General features: G+C 37.2%; 2 protein-coding genes across 3 annotated transcripts; one reads left to right on the top strand and one right to left on the bottom strand.

The window, feature by feature from the left end:
- Nucleotides 1-1947: 1947 nt before the first annotated feature.
- bcas2 (BCAS2 pre-mRNA processing factor) lies at nucleotides 1948-16212 on the bottom strand. Of its 2 annotated transcripts, XM_032570117.1 has the most exons (9): nucleotides 16009-16212; nucleotides 14690-14782; nucleotides 14516-14586; nucleotides 14218-14379; nucleotides 14089-14139; nucleotides 13915-13995; nucleotides 13653-13817; nucleotides 4545-4547; nucleotides 1948-1958 (listed from the first exon to the last, which is right to left on the bottom strand). In XM_032570117.1, exons 1-7 carry the CDS (start codon nucleotides 16099-16101, stop codon nucleotides 13691-13693), a joined length of 678 nt encoding a protein of 225 aa, XP_032426008.1. In that variant the 5' UTR covers nucleotides 16102-16212; the 3' UTR covers nucleotides 1948-1958; nucleotides 4545-4547; nucleotides 13653-13690. The 2 variants fall into 2 exon arrangements, with proteins under 2 accessions (XP_032426008.1, XP_032426002.1); XM_032570111.1 differs by lacking the exons at nucleotides 1948-1958; nucleotides 4545-4547 and having other exon boundaries at nucleotides 13074-13817.
- On the top strand, nucleotides 2573-12499 carry otud3 (OTU deubiquitinase 3). Its single transcript, XM_032570100.1, has 8 exons — nucleotides 2573-2698; nucleotides 4244-4546; nucleotides 6132-6280; nucleotides 7475-7587; nucleotides 7708-7830; nucleotides 8791-8923; nucleotides 10404-10591; nucleotides 11079-12499. Exons 2-8 carry the CDS (start codon nucleotides 4341-4343, stop codon nucleotides 11241-11243), a joined length of 1077 nt encoding a protein of 358 aa, XP_032425991.1. The 5' UTR covers nucleotides 2573-2698; nucleotides 4244-4340; the 3' UTR covers nucleotides 11244-12499.
- Nucleotides 16213-19222: the final 3010 nt, after the last annotated feature.

The raw sequence follows: 19222 nt of genomic DNA, 5'->3' as shown, positions 1-19222 counted from the left end.
AAGAAATATATAAAATAAGAGTATATTTTAAGTGAACAAAATATGTATTTGCTCAAGTGTACCAATGAAACAATGTGCTTTTTAAGATATTTTGTGTACATTTTAAAACATATGCTCAAAATAGAATCTTTTAAAATTCACTTCAAGCTTACATTAATAATAAACAATTAAATATACTGAAATTTCTGTATGTTTTAAATTACATCTCAGTGTATACCTTAGGCTATTTTAGGTGACTTAATAATATTTTGCTATTTTGTTAAAATGACAAAGAATAAAAAAAAAAAAAACAATAAAAAATCTTATAGTGGAACTTGATGTAATGTTGTTTAACAAAGTAAATAATGTGTTCATGCCTCAACATATCAAACATTGACACTTTAGTGACAGCGGTTCTAAAACAAAAACATTATTTGTCCTGGACACTAAATGTAGCAGGTGTCTTCAGTTTTACATCTCTCCGAATATGATCTGTTGTTTTCAGTTTGTTAACTAAAACACAGAAGCTATTTTTACCAAGTCCATTTCCAGATGTATTAAGTAAGACCTATCAATTAGTGAACGGCATTAGCTCCAGTCCACGCTCCAGACCAGATGGTGGCGCTATTGCACACTTTCAGTTTTTCTTTTAAAAGCGCCATAAAAAGAACAGCATCACCGTGAAGCCGGGAGGATATATCTCTTATAAGAGATGCTCTTCAAATTCGCCATTTTTACTCGCATAATAGAGAAATGCAAAAGTACTGAACAGTACTGTGCAGTACTCTGTATTGGGTCTGTTCACATTCTTGACTGACAGCACTTGCATTGATCGGTTTTTTCTACTAAGCACTGGGCTCAATTTTCAACTATATTATAATTTAAGATCCACCTTTAGACTGATAGGCTGACAGCAACTTCAAAGTTATTACATCTTGTGAACAACCAAAAAAATATTGAAGCAATCTTTTTCTTTTCTAAAAAAAATAATAATAAAAAAAATAAAGTTTGTAAGGAATCCAGAAGCATGTACTGTATTTTTCGGACTATAAGCCGCTACTGTTTTCCCCCCCACGCTTTGAACCATGCGGCTTATAGTCCGGTGCGGCTTTTCTGTGGATTTTTCTTCAACCGCCAGGGGGGGCTCTTTAGCAGGAAGTGAATCATTGGAGATTGGAAAGAAAGTGCTGATTTTCATTTAGAACAAGCACATGCTACCAGCAGGCACGACTAAGAAATTTCTTCAAACTCAAACGCCCTCATCATGGAAAAAACACGAATTAGTTCATATGACGCAGCTGAAGCTGCACGTCAGCTCGGCGTGAGCGAATCCATGGAGCCGCAGAGCTGCGTCCTTAATAACAGACTTATTAAGAATCTCCATCTGCTGTGTCCTTGTGGGAAACCGACAGAGGCGGAGATGCTTGTAGCCCGGTGCGGCTTTTATATGCTTCCAGTTTTTTGGGTTTTTTTAAATGTAGGTGGGGCTTATAGTGAGATGCGCTCTATAGTCCGGAAAATACAGTAATACTTGCTTCTGGACTATCATTTTAAATAAGATTCCCGTATTTGTATTTATTTCTTTTCCTTTCAAGCCACTAATGGTGGCAAGCTACTAGACACAGACAGCACCCACAGGTGCCCTGGGGGTGTCTGACAGCAGGCAAGGTAGGTGAAGTGTTTTGCCCAAGGACACAACAACAAAGAAGGATGGAGCAGGGTTAGGGTTAAACCAGCAACCCGCCAATTGCTGGGCAAACTCCTACCACTGTCGCCCCTCGTTGCCCCCCTAAACAACTTTGAGGTTTTGTGACCTGTGAAAGGTGCTATATAATTCAAATGTACTTACTTTTCTTCCTTATTGTTTGTCATTTACATAAAATATAAATGAAATGCATACACGTTTATGGTTGCAACAACAACAAAAAAGTGCAGAAAAAATGTCAATATCAGTCATTTGTCAGGCACTGTAAGTCCAACTAAAGTAGAATATCAGTACTTACCTATGCACACATGAACGAAACACATGCTATCGTGGATATATCTGCATTCAGATAAAATTCTGTCTTTCAGTCACCCTTGGCTGACTGTTCCTCTCTGGTGAGAGTGCTGCACATGCACAAATGTAACCTTCAGGCCAGTGTACATCTGCCAAGACAAAGCCAACAACTCACTAGACTTAATCCAAACCTGCACAGCTGGTTGGGATAAATGCACAAAGAGGAATATATAACAAAGAGAAGTACATTCCTTTGGATTTTTTGGTTTGATCAATACTTTGTCAGATAGTCGCTGTGAATAAAATGGTCCTCACTCTGTGGTGCAGTTTCCACCCCCACGTCATGTTCACCAACTGTGTGGTGTCATCACAAAGAGTTGAGGGTGACTGGATCTACAAGATTGGCAGAAGGTGGATGTTATTCAGAGGCAATATTTCTTACAGATCTGATACAGAGACTTTTGCTTTGTATTGAGCCACAGTTGTTTGTTACGGACGGACAGACAGATCGATCGATCTGATATTTTTTATGACTGTTTCGACATTATGAAGCTGTTTTAATTCGTCTTTGTCCCCTTATGGCTTCCGTACGTACTGACGTACCTACAAATACGTAAGCGGAACTTTGGTTGTAAACAAATACGTAGACGGGAAATGTTTTCGTCTGAACCAAAACATGCATAAATACAGAGAAAACTCATAACTTTCCGCACATGTCAGGTAAGAGTCTTTGAGTTAAGATATATTGCGACTCGGTAGACGGAGTGTTGAAAGCGGGTAGATAAAACTGGACGTACTGGGTCGGTTATTTTCTTCATTTAGCTTCGACTAGTTGTCATTTTAGCTAACAGTAAAAATTAAGTTTTACCATTTGACAACAGCTAGTGCGTTAGTGCGTTTTACATATTAATTTGAATTCTGCCGAGCAGTTTTATGCATATAAAAATGAAGTAACCGAGCTGTTACTTTAGCTTTTATTTATTAATAAAAAAGCTAAAGTAATAGGCCTTTGCCTAAAAAAGAAACGAAACCACGCAGGCAACAAGTTTAAAGCCGTATTAACTGAAAACGTGTACCATAAAAAAAAACAACACTTCTTTCACCATCTAATTACACGTTATCGATTTTTAAAATGTAGCTTACAAGACTTATGAACAGAACAAGGAAACTATACAGAGACAGAATGCTAACGTATTACTGGAAATTTTTATTTTAAAAGTGAAGTATATCTTTTGGCTTCTGTTTAGATGCCATTTAGTTCTTATTGTGTCTCATTTGGGACAATCTTACGACAAAAGGTCTGGAAGCACTTTCGTTTTTCCTCAAATGTCTTTAAAATTCTTACTTTAGGTTAACAATGCTTACATTAAACAGAAGAGGTAATTTAGTTGGACTGACAAAAGCAACTGCATGTTATTAGTATAACTATCTTATTTTAAAAAGCAAAAAGTATTTTTTAAATGAACACTACAGTTACATGATTAATTGAATGAGGCTCTTTAAGAACAGTATCAGGTTGGAATTATTTCATTTTTCTGATTTACAAAGGAAAAGGAAACGCCTACATTACATTAAAAATCTATTTTGATATAAGGAAAATTCATATTATGATTTTTTTTTTTTAGTTAAAAATTTGTTGGTGTCCTAAATAAATCATTTTCAAAGTTGTTTTACAAATAGGCTCAGATTATTTATCGGTTTCAATCTATATTTGATTTGAATAAGTTGCACTTTATATTACGGGTGTTAGTTCTGTATTTTGCTTGTCTATGTTCGAAAATCACTTTACATACATATTTTAGATAACATTATAACTTTAATAATTTATGCCTTAGTTGCAGTAGAAATATTTTTTGAGTTTCTATTGTTTGTTTGTTTTTGTTCATCCATATTAATTAGCTCAAGTTTAAACAGTTTTGCATAAATACCATGTCGCCTTGCATTTTTACTCAAGGTTGTCTTGCTAATATAATGTCATACCAGCTGGTGCCTATTAAAATAATTTCTAAATTTTTTATTTTGCACTTCAGACTGAATACATCTTTTCGACACTATTTGTTTTTCTTTCAGTAGAAAGAAAAAGAACAATAGGAAAATCGTAATAGTTAAGTGGGAGATCTTTGGTAAAAGCTTACATACTATTTTTACACCTCCACATTGTATTATTTCAATAGAAATATATAATATCTATTCTTGCTTTGTAGCAACATGTATCCATCTTCACTTATCAGTTTCATTTCCCTACCTGTCTTTCTGTGTTTTTAGGTCACACAAGACTGGAATTATTTAATGAAGTGCCATCTAGTTGCCAAAACAGGACATTATTTGGTGCTGCGGGCACGAAGAAACGATTAGAGCAAGTATGTCTCGGAAACAGACAGCGAAACCTGTGAAGAGCAATAAAAAGGGCGAACTGGAGCGCAAGAGGGATGAACGAGCAGCTCGCCGTGCCATTGCAAAAGATCGGAAGAACCGCCCTCAGGATAACGACGAAGGGGCAGAGTATGTCAGCTTCTCCAATCAGCTCCAGGCACTCGGGCTAAAGCTGAGAGAAGTCCCAGGAGACGGGTAAGAGATGGGGAAACTGTTTATATTTGTCATGTGTGTTTGAGCTAGGGCTGAAACAATTAATCGTGATTAACCAATTATTGAAATAATTGTCAACTAATTTAGTAATGGATTAATCCTTAACTGAAGTATACAGACTCATAACAGGCCATTTGCTGAAAGAACATACCTAACTACTCAGAGCGGTAATTAGACTAAAATTATATACATATATATATATATATACACTGCTCAAAAAATAACTCAATACTCCTCACGTGGCATAGTTTTAGCTTGACCTGGCTCAAATTCTATAAAACCATAAAACTCTTAATAAGCACTTTTGTTGTTTCCCAATCAATAATCGATTAATCCCAAAAAATAATCGGCAGATTGGCCCTACGCTGTATTGTTGAGCACAATGGGCTGAACATTCCACATGTTGATGTTATAAGTATTTCTGAATGAATTGAGTTATTTGTGTATTTTTTTTCCATGTATTTCTAATATTGTATAAAATAAGCCTAAGCGGTGAAATGAAAAATCTGCAAAGAAAATTTTATCCGATGAATCGATTGTCAGAATAACTGATAATATAATCCATTACTAAAATGTTTTCTAGTTGCATCCTTGAAGTTATGATTTCCATATTAACAAATGTCCTGAGACCTTTCAGTGGTTATGTTAATTCTAGACTATTAACATTTATAGTCTAGTCTTCATAATAATAATAATTAAAAAAACTATTGTAAAAAACAAGACAAATTGACCCTTTGCTAATTACTTCCCCATTTAGGACTTGCACATTGCCATTTTCTTTCCCTTTGTACTTACATTTCATGTCTATTGATTAAACCATTGATTATCAGTCAATTTTCATTGTAATTAATAATTATCATGAATTATGGAAGATCAATATAACAATATTCAAATCTCAACTAATTTAAAAATTATGGTATTTCCTAAAAACTTGCTTTTCAAAACTTGTGCTACATTTATTTCCAATCATTTTTTTTCAGTTTCTTGTTTGACAGATCAGGACCCCTACTCAAACCTAAATGACACTAATCAATCTTTGCTAGTAGAAATGATTTAATTTGAGTTCAGTATCCACATTTCCTTACTGCAGACTATGAATATAAACAAACATACAGTGCTGTGAAAAAATGTTTTCTCCTTTTTCCATTTTTTTTTGTCACACAAATAATTACATTTTAATTTCAAATCAAGATAACCTGACTAAATACAAAATGCAGTTATAGAATGTTTTATTTATTACAGGTAAAATGAGTTTTTCAAACCCTCTTTATCTAAAAACAGTCCATGTCTCAGTTGGTGGCTGCTACAAAGCATTTCTCTCAACTCTTCCAAAATAGCTTAACTTGCCTTTATCTAATTGTAAAGATAAAATTGCTTTTTTTTTTTCTTTAACTAAAGAATAGTCTTTCTGATCATTACACACCGGGCTTCAGTTTGTTGAGAGAGGACCTTTTAACCCGTCCCTATTGGACAGGCTGCTTCTTTAACTCAGACAGAGCTCTTTTTTTTTCCATATAGCAAGTAATGAGGTACATCAATCATTATGTATGACCTCTGTCTCCTGCAGGAACTGCCTGTTCAGAGCGCTCGGTGACCAGTTAGAGGGGCATTCGCGGGGTCATCTGCGGCTTCGCCAGGAGACCGTCCAGTACATGATGTCCCATCGACAAGACTTTGAGCCTTTTGTTGAAGATGATGTTCCTTTTCCACAGCACTGTAAGAAAGAAGCAGTTGGAAACACTAATTTTTATCTTTATTTTATTTTTTTTAAATTGAATAATGTTATACCAACCGTTGCTTATTATGGGATTGTTTAATTTATAGTTGATGTTGAAGCAGTGACGCCTGGAAGTTTTTGTCTGCAGGTTGGAAGTGATGAGGCATTTTTTTCAGAGTTGTCATTTCCTTTTAGGTTTCATGCAGGGGCTTGAAATCCTTGAAAATGCATGAATTTCAATTCAAGATTTGGAAAGTGGTAGATATTTCCATCAGAACCTTGAAAGTGCTTCAAATTCAAACGGCACAGTTTTGTCATAAACGGCAATCTAATGCTTGAGTAAAAGCCTAAACTTGAAAACCGTTATTTATTGTTGAAACCAGGTCACACACTTAATAAAAAGACATACACGTTTTTTTTCTCACTGTCTGAAGTTAAATCAGACCAAACCTCTCTTGTTTTAGGTGAGTTAGAATTCCCCAAAGTATTTCTATTTCCTAAATGCTGGAATCTAAGACATTTCTTAGAGATTTTTGTGTAACTTTCTTCAAATTCATAAGTTTGTGTTTGAGCAGGAAAGTCAGCTACCTTAAAATGATTTGCTTGGATTGCTTCAATCCATGCAAACAAGCAAATTATTTATTATTACTCAATAATAAATAATGAGTATTTATTATTCCTTATGACTCAATGATTTTATATTTTGCATGTTAGTTATTGAAATTAGGGGCTCTTTTTGTTAAATTAGTGTTTTGTTCTGAGACGGGTCGGGTGTATAGTGTGTGTGCGTGAGAGACATTTCAGAGCATAACATTTTTATATTTTAGTTTGCCTTTTTGAATGTAGAATACTACCACAACACATTATTAACTGAAATAAATGATCTATAATAGTGAATTGAAATGGTCTTTAGTTAATTTGTATTGTTTTAATCTCCAAATTGTGGAAAAGTTTGAAAACTTACATTGAAAATACTTGAAAAGTGCGCAAACCCTCATTACTATTATAAAAAAAACAGTTTTCAATAATATAAAATTTTTATGTTTTATTAGCTAAATTTCTAGTCAAATAGAGATAATTTATCAATTCTATTTGAGAGGACATTTTACATAAAGCAGTGATTTATATTATGCAATTGTACTGTTTCTTGTAAAATGTATAAAAAACTAACTTATTCTTTTCTTTTCCTTCAGTGTCCAATCTTGCCCAGTCCGGTACCTTTGCTGGCAATGACGCTATTGTAGCTTTTGCTCGTAGTCAGCAAGTGAAAGTGGTCATTCATCAGCTAAACGCCCCACTTTGGGAGGTAGGGATCAAACTACAGGATGAGGCAATCCAATGACATCACATGAGCTCATACTATTTTTACCGTGGGACACCAATTCACCTGTATTTCACCAGTTCATTAGTTGTGTCGCTTTGGCAGATAAATGGTGTCGAGAAGCAAGCGTGTAGAGAGTTGCACATCGCCTACCGATATGGAGATCACTATGACAGCGTGCGGCGAGTCGGAGACAACTCTGAGAGTCCTGCACAGCTACGCATTGAGGTAGTCGTTTTATTTTATAAGGAGTTTCTAGTGGCCTTTATTCGACAGTAGTCTGACAGGAAGGGGGAAAAAAACATGCGGCAAAGGAACCGTGCAAGGGGAGTCGAACTCGACAGGTGAGACCTGTCGAAGTCTCACCTGCTCCCGCTCTTCCCTTATCTGTGCTCTTGGTCTCCTGCACGTTTTTCAGTCCTGTCAACTGTTTAATCCATTGTTAACATGTTTTTACGAGCCGCCTTTAAACGTAACATGACCACTAGATGCTGGCGCAGCAGTGACTGAGACATGCTGCTGTGCAGAACGGCACGCCAGTGTGTGTTAGAGTCATGGGAGCAAACCAGCAAAAGGCAAAGAACTTTGCATTGTTTTTTCCCCCAAACTAACCAGGTGTGTCGAGTAATGCTGTTGGATGCAGGTAATGTTAGCTAAATGATGACTAACTAATGCCAATATATCACATTAAGCTTGTTAACAAGAATAGGCTACTGATATTGTTATCCATGTTCAAAAGCGGGTAGCACTGGTTATATTTACTTGAGTAACTTTTTGAGGGGGAAAAAATTTACTTAGAGTAGTTTTACTCCACGGTACTTTTTTTTCTTTTACTTGAGCAATATTGATTTTGCATTTAAAGAAATAGACTTCAGAGATTGGACCCCTTAGATTTCTGCGATGTATGAACTCATGTTTATGCAAATTTGCGCATAATTACTCAACATTTTATACATGTCAGTGTTTACATCCGTATTGTTTATTCTTTATACCAAACATGGTTATTTTTTGAACGGTTACATAAAGGTTTAAGTATTTATATTAAAACAGCTCGTTTACACTGCCCCTCCAAAATAAGCCAATGCCCCCCTGGCTTAAATTCCTCTGGATCCGGGGCAGATGCCGGGATGTATCCAGGTTGCGCGTGTTCTAATGCTTTGCTAATTGAGATGCTTTCACGGTTTCCAGACCCTGCAGAATTCCCACAGCCAGCAGCGTGTGTTTGGAGACGGTCAGAGGGAAACGCAAAAGAAACCCTTGCCGACAGCGTATGAAGAGGAAAACGTGATCCTGAGCTCCATCAAGAACCGGGGAATCCAGGGTTAGTAGCTAAATAGAACTTTAGCAGCTCTTAGATGCTGCTTGTTGTATGTATGAGGTGTTGCCACCCGTCCTGTAAAATATGGAATCGTCCCGTATTTGGCTGTTAAATGTTGCGATACGGGACGCAAATTGTTCCGTATTTCTATAAAATGTCACACCTATCACCCATATATCAACATTAAGTGTAACAATAATGACGAAAATAAAACACAGGAATTATTAAGGTCAGCTAAATTGTCGTGGCGGGAGCTAAACAGGACCCCGCCCAGAACGCTGTGGTCCGACGCTGCCGTCACGGTTGCCTAGAGACGGACACCACGCAGCCACCGTGAGCTGCCATCAACCCACATCTTCTTTTTAAAACGTTCTCTACCCGATTCTCCACCATGTTCTTAGAAGCAAAAACTCTTTTAAAATACAGACGTGAGTGGGAAGACGCAGATTCAAGGCTGAACAATGTCACTTGGTATATTAAATGATGAAATATTGCTGGGGGGGGTTTTTTCTTTCATTTTTTAAGTGTAAAACACTGAAAAAACACTGACTACCTTTGCCCCCATGTGGTCTAGAACCAGCGTCCAAAACTAACTCCGTATTTGTATAAATATTTTGGTAATACTCTTTAAAATACAAGAATTTTCACATAACCTTATATTTTTGGTTGTCTGATTAATTAAATATAAAATATTACATTTGGTGCAGTTACTCAGTACTTGAGAAGAAATTTTACCAAATATTTTTTACACTTGCTTAACTAAAGCTTAAGTAATTTATTAGACTGTTTCTTTATATTTCTACTTAAGTAAAAACCTGTTGAATGTATTCTACTCTGATTGGAGTACAACTTGGGGGAATGCTAACCCACCTCTAAATATGAACGATTGATCTATGAATCACTTTTTTTTTTTTTTAAACAAAAAAACATTCCCATAAAATAAAGTCTACCACTGCAGCGGCCATCTCACCCCACGAGAGAAGGACGACACGGCCTGGTGGGCCTCCCTTATTTTAATTTCAGAAAGGTGGCAGCCCTATACGGTACAGACCAAAAGTTTGGACACACCTTTCTAATTCAATGGGTTTTCTTTATTTTCATGACTATTTATAAGGCAAGAAATCCCACTTATTAACCTGACAGGGCAACACCTATGAAGTGAAAACCATTTCAGGTGACTACCTCTTGAAGCTCATCAAGAAAATGCAGAGTGTGTGCAAAGCAGTAATCACAGCTAAAGGTTGTTACTTTGAAGAAACTAGAATATAAGGGGTATTTTCAGTTGTTTTACACTTTTTTGTTTAGTGCATATTTCCACATGTGTTATTCATAGTTTAGATGCCTTCAGTGTGAATCTACAATGTCAATAGTCATGAAAATAAAGGAAACTCCTTGAATTAAAAGGTGTGTCCAAACTTTTGGTCTGTACTGTATGTATGTGAACAGTAACAGATCATGGAGTTGCGTCTCCCCCCTTCTTCAGGTGATGAGGAGAACCTGCTGCAGCTAAGTGCAGCAACAATAAATGCTGAATGGCTCGCTGGGTCGTCGCTTGGCCAGCTGTGCCAGGGCAAATGCACATCGGTGTCCTGTTCAACCTGCAGAGCCGAAGCCACAGACTGCAGTGAGCATGACAAGCCTGGAGAGGGCAGCGACGTTCAAAAGCCCAAGGTATTATCATGGATGGGATCTACTGCTTTTTTCTTCTTCTTTTTTCCAAATAAGAAAATAAGTAATTTTCTTTAAAAACTGAAATAATACTTAAAAGATACATGATATAACATGATATAAATAAAAAAGCTGGGGTATTTAATATGTTGTGAATATTGATGAGATTAAAATAAAATTAAAAATGCTGTGCAGATTTGTAAATGTAATATTTTTTTCCATTGATACTTGTGTTGTGTGTTGACATAGGTAGGTTATAAAAGTGAAGCATATTGTTTTTCAAAACCAGCCTCGTACACAGAATATCAGAGATGTTTTAAAGATGTTTCCAGTTTCTATGGTCCCTGGGTGCAACAGTTCTCAGTCATTTATATGACGCATAGCAAACTATTTTGCTATGTTCAAACTGACAATCTACTTAATTTAGAATCTGCTTGGAAGCATACATGCAGATGGTTCTTTTATAACGTTTGTTTTCCATCCCATCTAGCTTTCAAACAAGCAAAGAAAAGAGCAACAGCGGCTGGAAAAGAAGAAGCGCCAAGAGGAGAGGCATCGGCAGAAGTTTCTTCAGAGTAAAGGAGGCCAGGACCAGAACCAGAACCTTCCAGACGCTGTGACTCTAGTACCGGCTCTCAACACTCTCAGTATATAAAACTGAGGCATGGTCCAATGTTCCAAACTGCAGCTTTTTCTACCAGTGGCTGTCTAGTTTTGCACATAGCTAAAATCAGAGATCCTATCACAGGGAACGTTTGTTTCTGAGTTGTTCTTTTTTTCTAAAAAAAAAATAAAAAAAAAAAAAATATATATATATATATAGTTTCTCTACACAAACAGTTAAATGGTGCCTGCAAATCTGTGTGAGTGAGACACGTGAAAGTTATTCAAAAGAACATTATGGAGTATCAGTGTTTTCTGCTGTGTTTCGGTTGAAGTTCAGTTCTCGTTCTTGTTTGTAGATCCTGCTCAGATCTGATCCACCTTCTACTCTGCCTCTCTCCTTTTCCTATGCTGGAAGTCTGGCTTTCAGTGACAACCATGCAGATAATCCGCTTTAATTTATCTTAAACTGAGTTGACATTCATTTAGGTTATTCTGCTTGTAATAAAACAGGGGAGAGAGGTATTGTAATGTAAGGAATGTGGCAATACTTGTTAATAAATGACAAATTTACTGATTCTACTGTAAGGAGACATAATGCATATTTATCACAGAAGCTTGTATATTAACTAGTTTTTCAAATTCACTCAATGGTGTTATAGTCCTCAATCACTTTCATTTTAGAAAGTTGCAAAATGGGAAGTGTTGGAAAATTCATTTGTGATTTCATAAAGAAACCAATTGTCATCAATTATTCTGAGTATTGCAAAATGTACAAATGTGTATAAAGATATCTCATGTGAAGGGGAAAATTTGTGACTTTGACAGGATTCTACTAACAAATGCATAAAAATCCAGTTTAGTGCTTCTTAAGGAGTCTGTTCACACCAAGCTTGTGTTTGGACAAGCTTGGTGTCCAAAGCTCCAAATGGGCACAAATGAAAAATATTTTGGAGTATTTTATTCTTCAGGTCAGAGAACAGTCACTATTTTAATTTAGATTTATTTTTTGCAGGTGGAGTTGGCCGAGAATAAGTGAAAAGTTTTTATCTAAGTATCATATACATCAATGTCATAATTTAAGGCTTTTAAATATCTATTTAAACTGCTTTATTTCAGTGTAGATTGATGCAACTGTCATGATTTCGAAAAATCTTGCACACAGGTTTGAATTTATTGTGCATTTCCTCCACAACAGAGACAAAATTATACACACCTTCACCCATCTGGCTTTCCATAGTCATCAACAAGCTTCTGTACGGAGCCCCAAAAGGGACATCGAAGGAACAAATAAAAAAAATAAACTTCTGCTTACGCAAGTATTACGGTGATTATGGGTAGAAAATGTAAGAGTACAAACTGGTGTTTATATTCCGATTCTATAGACTTGATGTCATGCTTTGTCTAATCCAAAACTATCGATCAATTTGCTGGAACACCTGATTGTCTATTAGTAGCAACCATATAACTATTGATTTCTTCCTCCTTCATTTTTGTACCTACCTGCTGACTCCATCTCCCTTGCTTTCTGCTAGGCTTCGTCTGGTTCTCGACAGCAGAACTGTCTGAATGCTCAGGCTAGCTAGCATGGCCACCGATGATGGCGGTTAAGGTTTTCCAGTTGTTTCTCTATCAGTACGTCGAGCAGCGCGTTGCCCCTCCTACTGGCTTTGGTTGCGTATTCCTGCAGATGGCAATAGTAGCACTGAGAGGAGCTTGATCTTTTCACAGATCCTCTCATACTGTCACAGTATACGGACAGTTTTAATATATGTATATTATAATATACATATATAATATATAATATATTATATATATATGTATATTATACAAAATATATATGTATATTTGTGTAAGTTACATACCACAGCATAAAACCACATAAGTGTTCTTGTTTATTTTAGAGTCTTAAGTTTTTACCATGTCTGGTTAGGAAAACATCTATGAATCCAAACTTGTGCAGCAAATTCTTGTTTAGGTAATTCATTGGAGCTACACCATCATCCCACCTAAAATAAAAATATTTCAGCTCTATTATTGAAAGTAGGCAGCATTCATAACCACGATGAGTGTAGATTAAAACTGTGAGTACGAAACTCTTGGACAATTGGAAAACTGTAGACGACGGCTCAAAGGGAACTGTAGAAATTCATTTTATTACAAAGATTTATTTTAAAAAATGCATCAATTGACAATGATGTAAAACTACACTTAATGCAGTCTTCAACAGACTTACACTATGTACACTTTCCGCTAACACATCCCTTGGCTGAAAGGCATCTATTCAAGTCCTGCGGTAAAGCAAGAGAAAAAGCTGCCACCAGTGTATCAGAAACACGAAAAGAAGCTTCTTTTAAAGCCAGAACACCCGCAGGTGTCTGAAACTGCTCCACTGTTGTTTTTACCAATCTATGTCACATCTGCGGTTTCATATCAACTTTTTTTTGCTCAGATTACTCCCAGTCCATGTTAGTCAGAAACCATTAAGAGTCCAGTTCTCTAGAAGTCCTGTCTGATATTCTCCTTGTTCTCGTCCCCCTGCTGCTGTCGGAGCTGACCGACTTCGTTCTCCAACTGGACGATGGCCCGCTCGATTTCGTAGTTCTTACTGACCAGTGACACCCAGCTATGGATGGAAATGAACATATGTTAAGACACAGAAGAGTACCGTGAGGTCTCATCTTCACACCGTGACAAACATGCAAGCTTTCTCATTGACATACTTGGACTCCAGCTCGCGTAGTTTGGCTCCAGCTGCCAACTGGTCGTTCTTACGCTGCCAGTTCAAATCTTGAATTTGCTTTCTGCAGAAGTTAAGGACATTATCTGTGAAAATTTATTTATTTTTTTTAAAAAGAACTTTGGGCCATCAAATATCACTATCCTGCTGCCTTTACCTGAACTTGTGAAGCTCCTTCTGAGCCATCTCAATCATGAAGGCCAAGTTGCTGAGGAAGGAGGATGAGAACAGTCAGCCATTTTCAAACAGTAAACGGTCTTTGAAGAAAAAGGCTGATGCCTCTTACCCGTTGTAGACTTTCCATGCGTTGGTTCCGTACTGCGACATGAGCTCCAGGTTCTCGATGCGGACTGCCTGGTGCTCCAGCTGGGCCATAGAGTTGTTCACACACTCCTGCCACGCCGTTATGTCGTTCTTCTGTCCTGATGTGGGCGCCGGAAGCTCATATCTCCACAAAGAGTGACAACAAAAGTTTAAGTTACATGCTAAAAAAATGTGTGCACTCAAACTGTACATTTCTGTATTGGTGGATTAGCATAACAAACCCCTCAAAAAGCAGCATTTCTGCAATGACCAGGTTTTACCTCTTCATGCTCAGGAGCTCCATGGGCTGCCGAGCTGCTAACCGTTCAAATTCGTTCCTCATAATTTCTGTCTGATGAGCAAAAAGATAAGAAAGAAACATTCAAATGCTGTTAATTTTCTGCCACTGCCTAAACTCATAAAATCAACCAGAGGTTGTCTAATGGATTCATAACCTCAAAAGTTGCGAAGTCAGGCGTAGGCAGGTAGCTCAGGTAGTTCTTCGTAGGCCGGTATCTTCTTGTCTCTTCCTCAACCAGCGCTGCAGCCTGAAGGAATGAACAGGATTAATGTCTGACAGATTTCCAAAAATTTCAATTTTTTTCAAAGAAAATCAAAGTGTGTCGATCAGGTGATGCACGCTGTACTCTGACTCAGCTGGTCAAACTTGCTTAGACCGCCACACCTTCCCATTTTTCTGTTTCTAAACACACCATGTTTGAAGGCAAAATGTTTATTTGCTGCCCAATGTACACCTAGTCATTGAGAGGTGTCATGGTGACAGAATGATCAGTGTTATTCTCTTCACTTTTCAGTGATCAAAATGTTCCGCCTGTGTCAGAGGTGTTGATACATGAAAATGTAGTTTTTTAAAACAATATTTCACACAGATTACGATAAATGAACAAGAATTGTTTAAAGTAGGAGCAGACAACTTGGTTCAAAGTATCTTAGTGGTGAACTATGAACATGAATCAATTTATTTTAGCCTGACTGTACTGAGCTAAAGAGGACTTATTATGCTTTCTTTTAAACACGTCCAGAGGGACAAAACATGGTCACTGCATCTCATTCTGAGATTATCATTCTCATGGTGTGAGATTATCATTCTCAGATAATCTCAGAATGATTATCTGATGATTTCAGATTATTTTTGCACAAAATCACTATCAGATAATGAGATTTATGCTCAGTTCTGCCTATTTTGAAGTCTTTTTGGAGCGAGTTGTGTTAGGACTCTGTCCCCCTTTTATGCAAATAAGCTGTAGTTTTTGGACTGTTTCTAAACCCAGTAGAGACCCAAATGGAAAAACAAAATCATGCAAAAAAAAAAATATTTTTTTTTATCTCTAATTCCCCTCTAGGAATTAGTTCTTTATGTGGGTGAAGTGGCATAACAATGATTATGGTTGATATCCAAGAATTGACTCCTTCCCATTTTATAAATGGGAAGCTATTTACTACTCAACATAAATATTAAGTCATGAGAATATGAACGTCTACATTTACAAGAATTATTCTTAAACTCTAGAATAATGCTTCTAGAGTTAGAAGGGGTATAGCTACAAACTATGCCCTTGCTCTGCGAGGACAGGACACCACAGAGTCTAACAAGACCACATTTTATTAGTTATTTACTAAGCCTGTGTCGCTACAGACAATTTAAACAAATTGCAGAACTGCTAAAGGTGTTCAATGAGGTGTTCTGCTGCTGCACATCCATGTAGCATAGCCAGCCAACACGTTTCTGTTAGCACGTAATGTTTTTACTCACCGCTTCTCTGACACCTGGAGCATCGTAACCCTGGTCAAAGTAAGGCAAAGCGTCCACAAAAACTTCACCTGCTACTGAAGCCGTTCCGGCCATTTTCAGTTTGTTTAATTATCGTTTTATTTGAAGGTTCACTTCTTTCAAATGCTAAACGGACGTGGTAATTCCAACTATAAGCTTTTCCGGAAGAGAATGTTTACATCCTGTTGTGTAAGTTGTAGTTACTGCCGCCTGTTGGGTTGGAGGGTAACTGCTCAAACTACTTTTTTTTTGCAGTAAAAGTGAAGATGCAATCCCACTGAGAAAAATCACCAAAAACTGAATTCTCTTGAAAGACCATCTTCGTCAGACAGTATTACCCTTCTGTGTTCTAGTTAATTCTCTTTCTTCCACATGTTAAGCATTTTGAGCTTAACATGTACAGAAGCTGGTTGCCTACATGTGCCAGGGTAGATTTGCTTTACAGAATTGATATCTCTGCAGTCTTGATTGTGTGTTTGACTTTATTAAACCAAGGCTGCATCCAGCATCAAACTAGGTCACGTTGCTGTAATAGTAGCCTATGTTTGTTTGACCTTCAACCACTCGGATTATTTGTGTGTCAGTGCATTGGTGTGTACATATAACTGTGTTTGTTTTGAGTGGGTGAATGCAACGTAGTAGTTGCATAGTTGTTCAAGTAGCTAGAGTGCTGTCGAACTTGCAGCACGCAGCACCCAAGAGCAGCAAAGGACATGTGGACTCGGTTCTGGGAGACTGCAGCAGCAGTAGGCTTCACCCAAGGGCAGCCATAACACAGAGGTAGGTTAACAGTGAAGCACAGGAGCAGCAGACCCAAGGCCACACAGCCTACATAGTTTTCAATGGAGAATGGTTGCCTAAATTGTTTGTGTCACTGAGAAAATCACAGACTGACTCTATTCTGTTTGTAAGAGCTTCACCAGACCACTATTACCCTCCTACCCTTTATGTTCCGCTTTATTCTGTTATCTTCTGATTCAGATAGGTTGGCTGTCCTGGTTTTGTTGCCTCTATCGGCACGTAAACCATGATGAACTTCTCTTTTGGAACCTTAGATGGTTCCAAACTGCCGAAAACAGTTTTTCTGTTCACCTTGGGAAGTATTCCTCTACGTTTGTCCACCTTATCGTCCCTTTGGAGACCATTCTTAAATAGAATGGTTTTGACAGAATGGCTGTCAAAGTCCAAATTTATCTGTATATTCCAGCCAACGCTCACACTGCTATTCAAACCTGTCTCGGAGATGATCAGACATGATTACGTAAACTTTAATTTAAACAAACGCTAATTAAAATCAATGTATTTGGACAATTCAACCTCCTAGCTTCCTGTTATCAGCTCTTTAAATGTAATGAACAGATCGGCAATGTTGTAAAGACAAGCTTTTCAGCTCTGTCAGCTCACTGAAGTTACTAGTATTCATTACTTATGTTTACAAGAAATAGTTACTTTTGTTTTATCAGTATTCATTTCTCATGTTTTTCAGTTAAAATTATTAAATGTAAATTATAATCCTAATTAATTTGTGTGTTTTTTTTGCCTGTATATTAGTGCTTACACTGTTATCCTTTGCTGTATTTTCTACAGTTAAATACCACAAAATGCCCAGTAAAACTACCATAAGACATCTTTACAAGTAGTTACTGTAATTTGCATTGCATTATGGGTATAGTACATAGTATTACAGTAACTTACTGTATATTTTGAATTTGCAGTAATTTACTGTTTACACATTACAGTAGTGGTACTGTACTTATAATATACAGTAAGAATTATATTTGATTCCCAACGGTCATCATACACTGTTAGCCTTTGCTGTATTTATTACAGTTAAATACCACAAAATGCCCAGTAAAACTACCATAAATAGGGTGACCATATTTTCAGTTGGGAAAACCAGGACACGTTGTAGCGAGGAGGGTGGGGGGGTCTGAAAGCGGGGAAACTCTTTTGTAAATAGTAGGTAAACATACATTTGCGCTTTCGTATGTTGTTTTCGTACTGACAGCCACGCTATCTATCTTCTGATTAAGAACAGGGCTGCCCGCACTGACGCGGCTCAGGGATTACGTCACACGCAGGGCCGTGCGCAGTGCCCTAGTGCCTGTAAATATAATGGTCCAATGAAGGTAATTTAAAAAACAGGACATTTCCTCACTTTCTAAAAAAACCCCGGGACGCCCGGGACAGGACGTGAAATACGGACATGTCCCGGGAAATACGGACGTTTGGTCACCCTACCATAAGACATCTTTACAAGTAGTTACTGTAGTTTGCATTGCATTATGGGTATAGTACATAGTATTACAGTAATTTACTGTATGTTTTGAATTTGCAGTAATTTACTGTTTACACATTACAGTAGTGGTACTGTACTTATAATATACAGTAAGAATTATATTTGATTTCCAACGGTCATCATAGCTGCTTCATCGTGGTTCCCTGTTTCTGTATTTTTACTCCTTTAGTGGTTAACATATTTTTAAGGCAGAAAGAGAGCATGTACTTTTGTTTTTTTCACATCCTAGCTATACATTAATATGCAGTTTATCTAGCTACGTCATCAAGCGTGGCTTCGCTTCCAACTGTTTTCTGATGACGTTTGTTTTAAACTCCGAAGCTTTTTCTCTCCAAGTGCAAGTGCAGCTCTGTCTCCGTGCTGTGGGCTCACACTGCTTCAGCTCTTCAAGACAGGTAAAAAACCACTTCTTAGAAAACTGTTTGAAGCCAAAGCCTAGTCTGGAAATGTACATTTTAGATGGAGTTAACGTAACTTATAGCATCATGCTATAATGCTATAACTTAGCATGATAGCATGAGCTCGTTTGTGCTGGTTAGCCTGGTAAAATAACGTTACCTTTACTAACTCTGGTGTTTTATATAACTGGCATATTGCAACGTTATAAGTTACGTGTCTGTAAATGAGGTGAAAGATAGGAAAATATGATGGTGTTACTTTTTGAGCTGGTTCGGAATTAACGTTAGCAAAGGTGCTAATTTTACCGCTGAAGGTTTTAGCTTGACTTTTACCGCTTAATCTTCCTCGGGCGGCTTTGGGTTGAGATGAGCTCAGTGCTGAGTGTCTGTTAGCATTGTTGTTACATCCTTTGTCGAACAATATAACCTTAACTGATAATTGATCCCCCCCCCCTTCTCTTTTTTTTTTTTTTTTTACATCTAATGACTGTTCATTTGT

This window comes from Xiphophorus hellerii, chromosome 1 (assembly GCF_003331165.1).
Source record: "Xiphophorus hellerii strain 12219 chromosome 1, Xiphophorus_hellerii-4.1, whole genome shotgun sequence".
In the NCBI taxonomy this organism is placed as follows: domain Eukaryota; kingdom Metazoa; phylum Chordata; class Actinopteri; order Cyprinodontiformes; family Poeciliidae; genus Xiphophorus; species Xiphophorus hellerii.
This window is presented reverse-complemented; position numbering and strand designations above follow the sequence as displayed.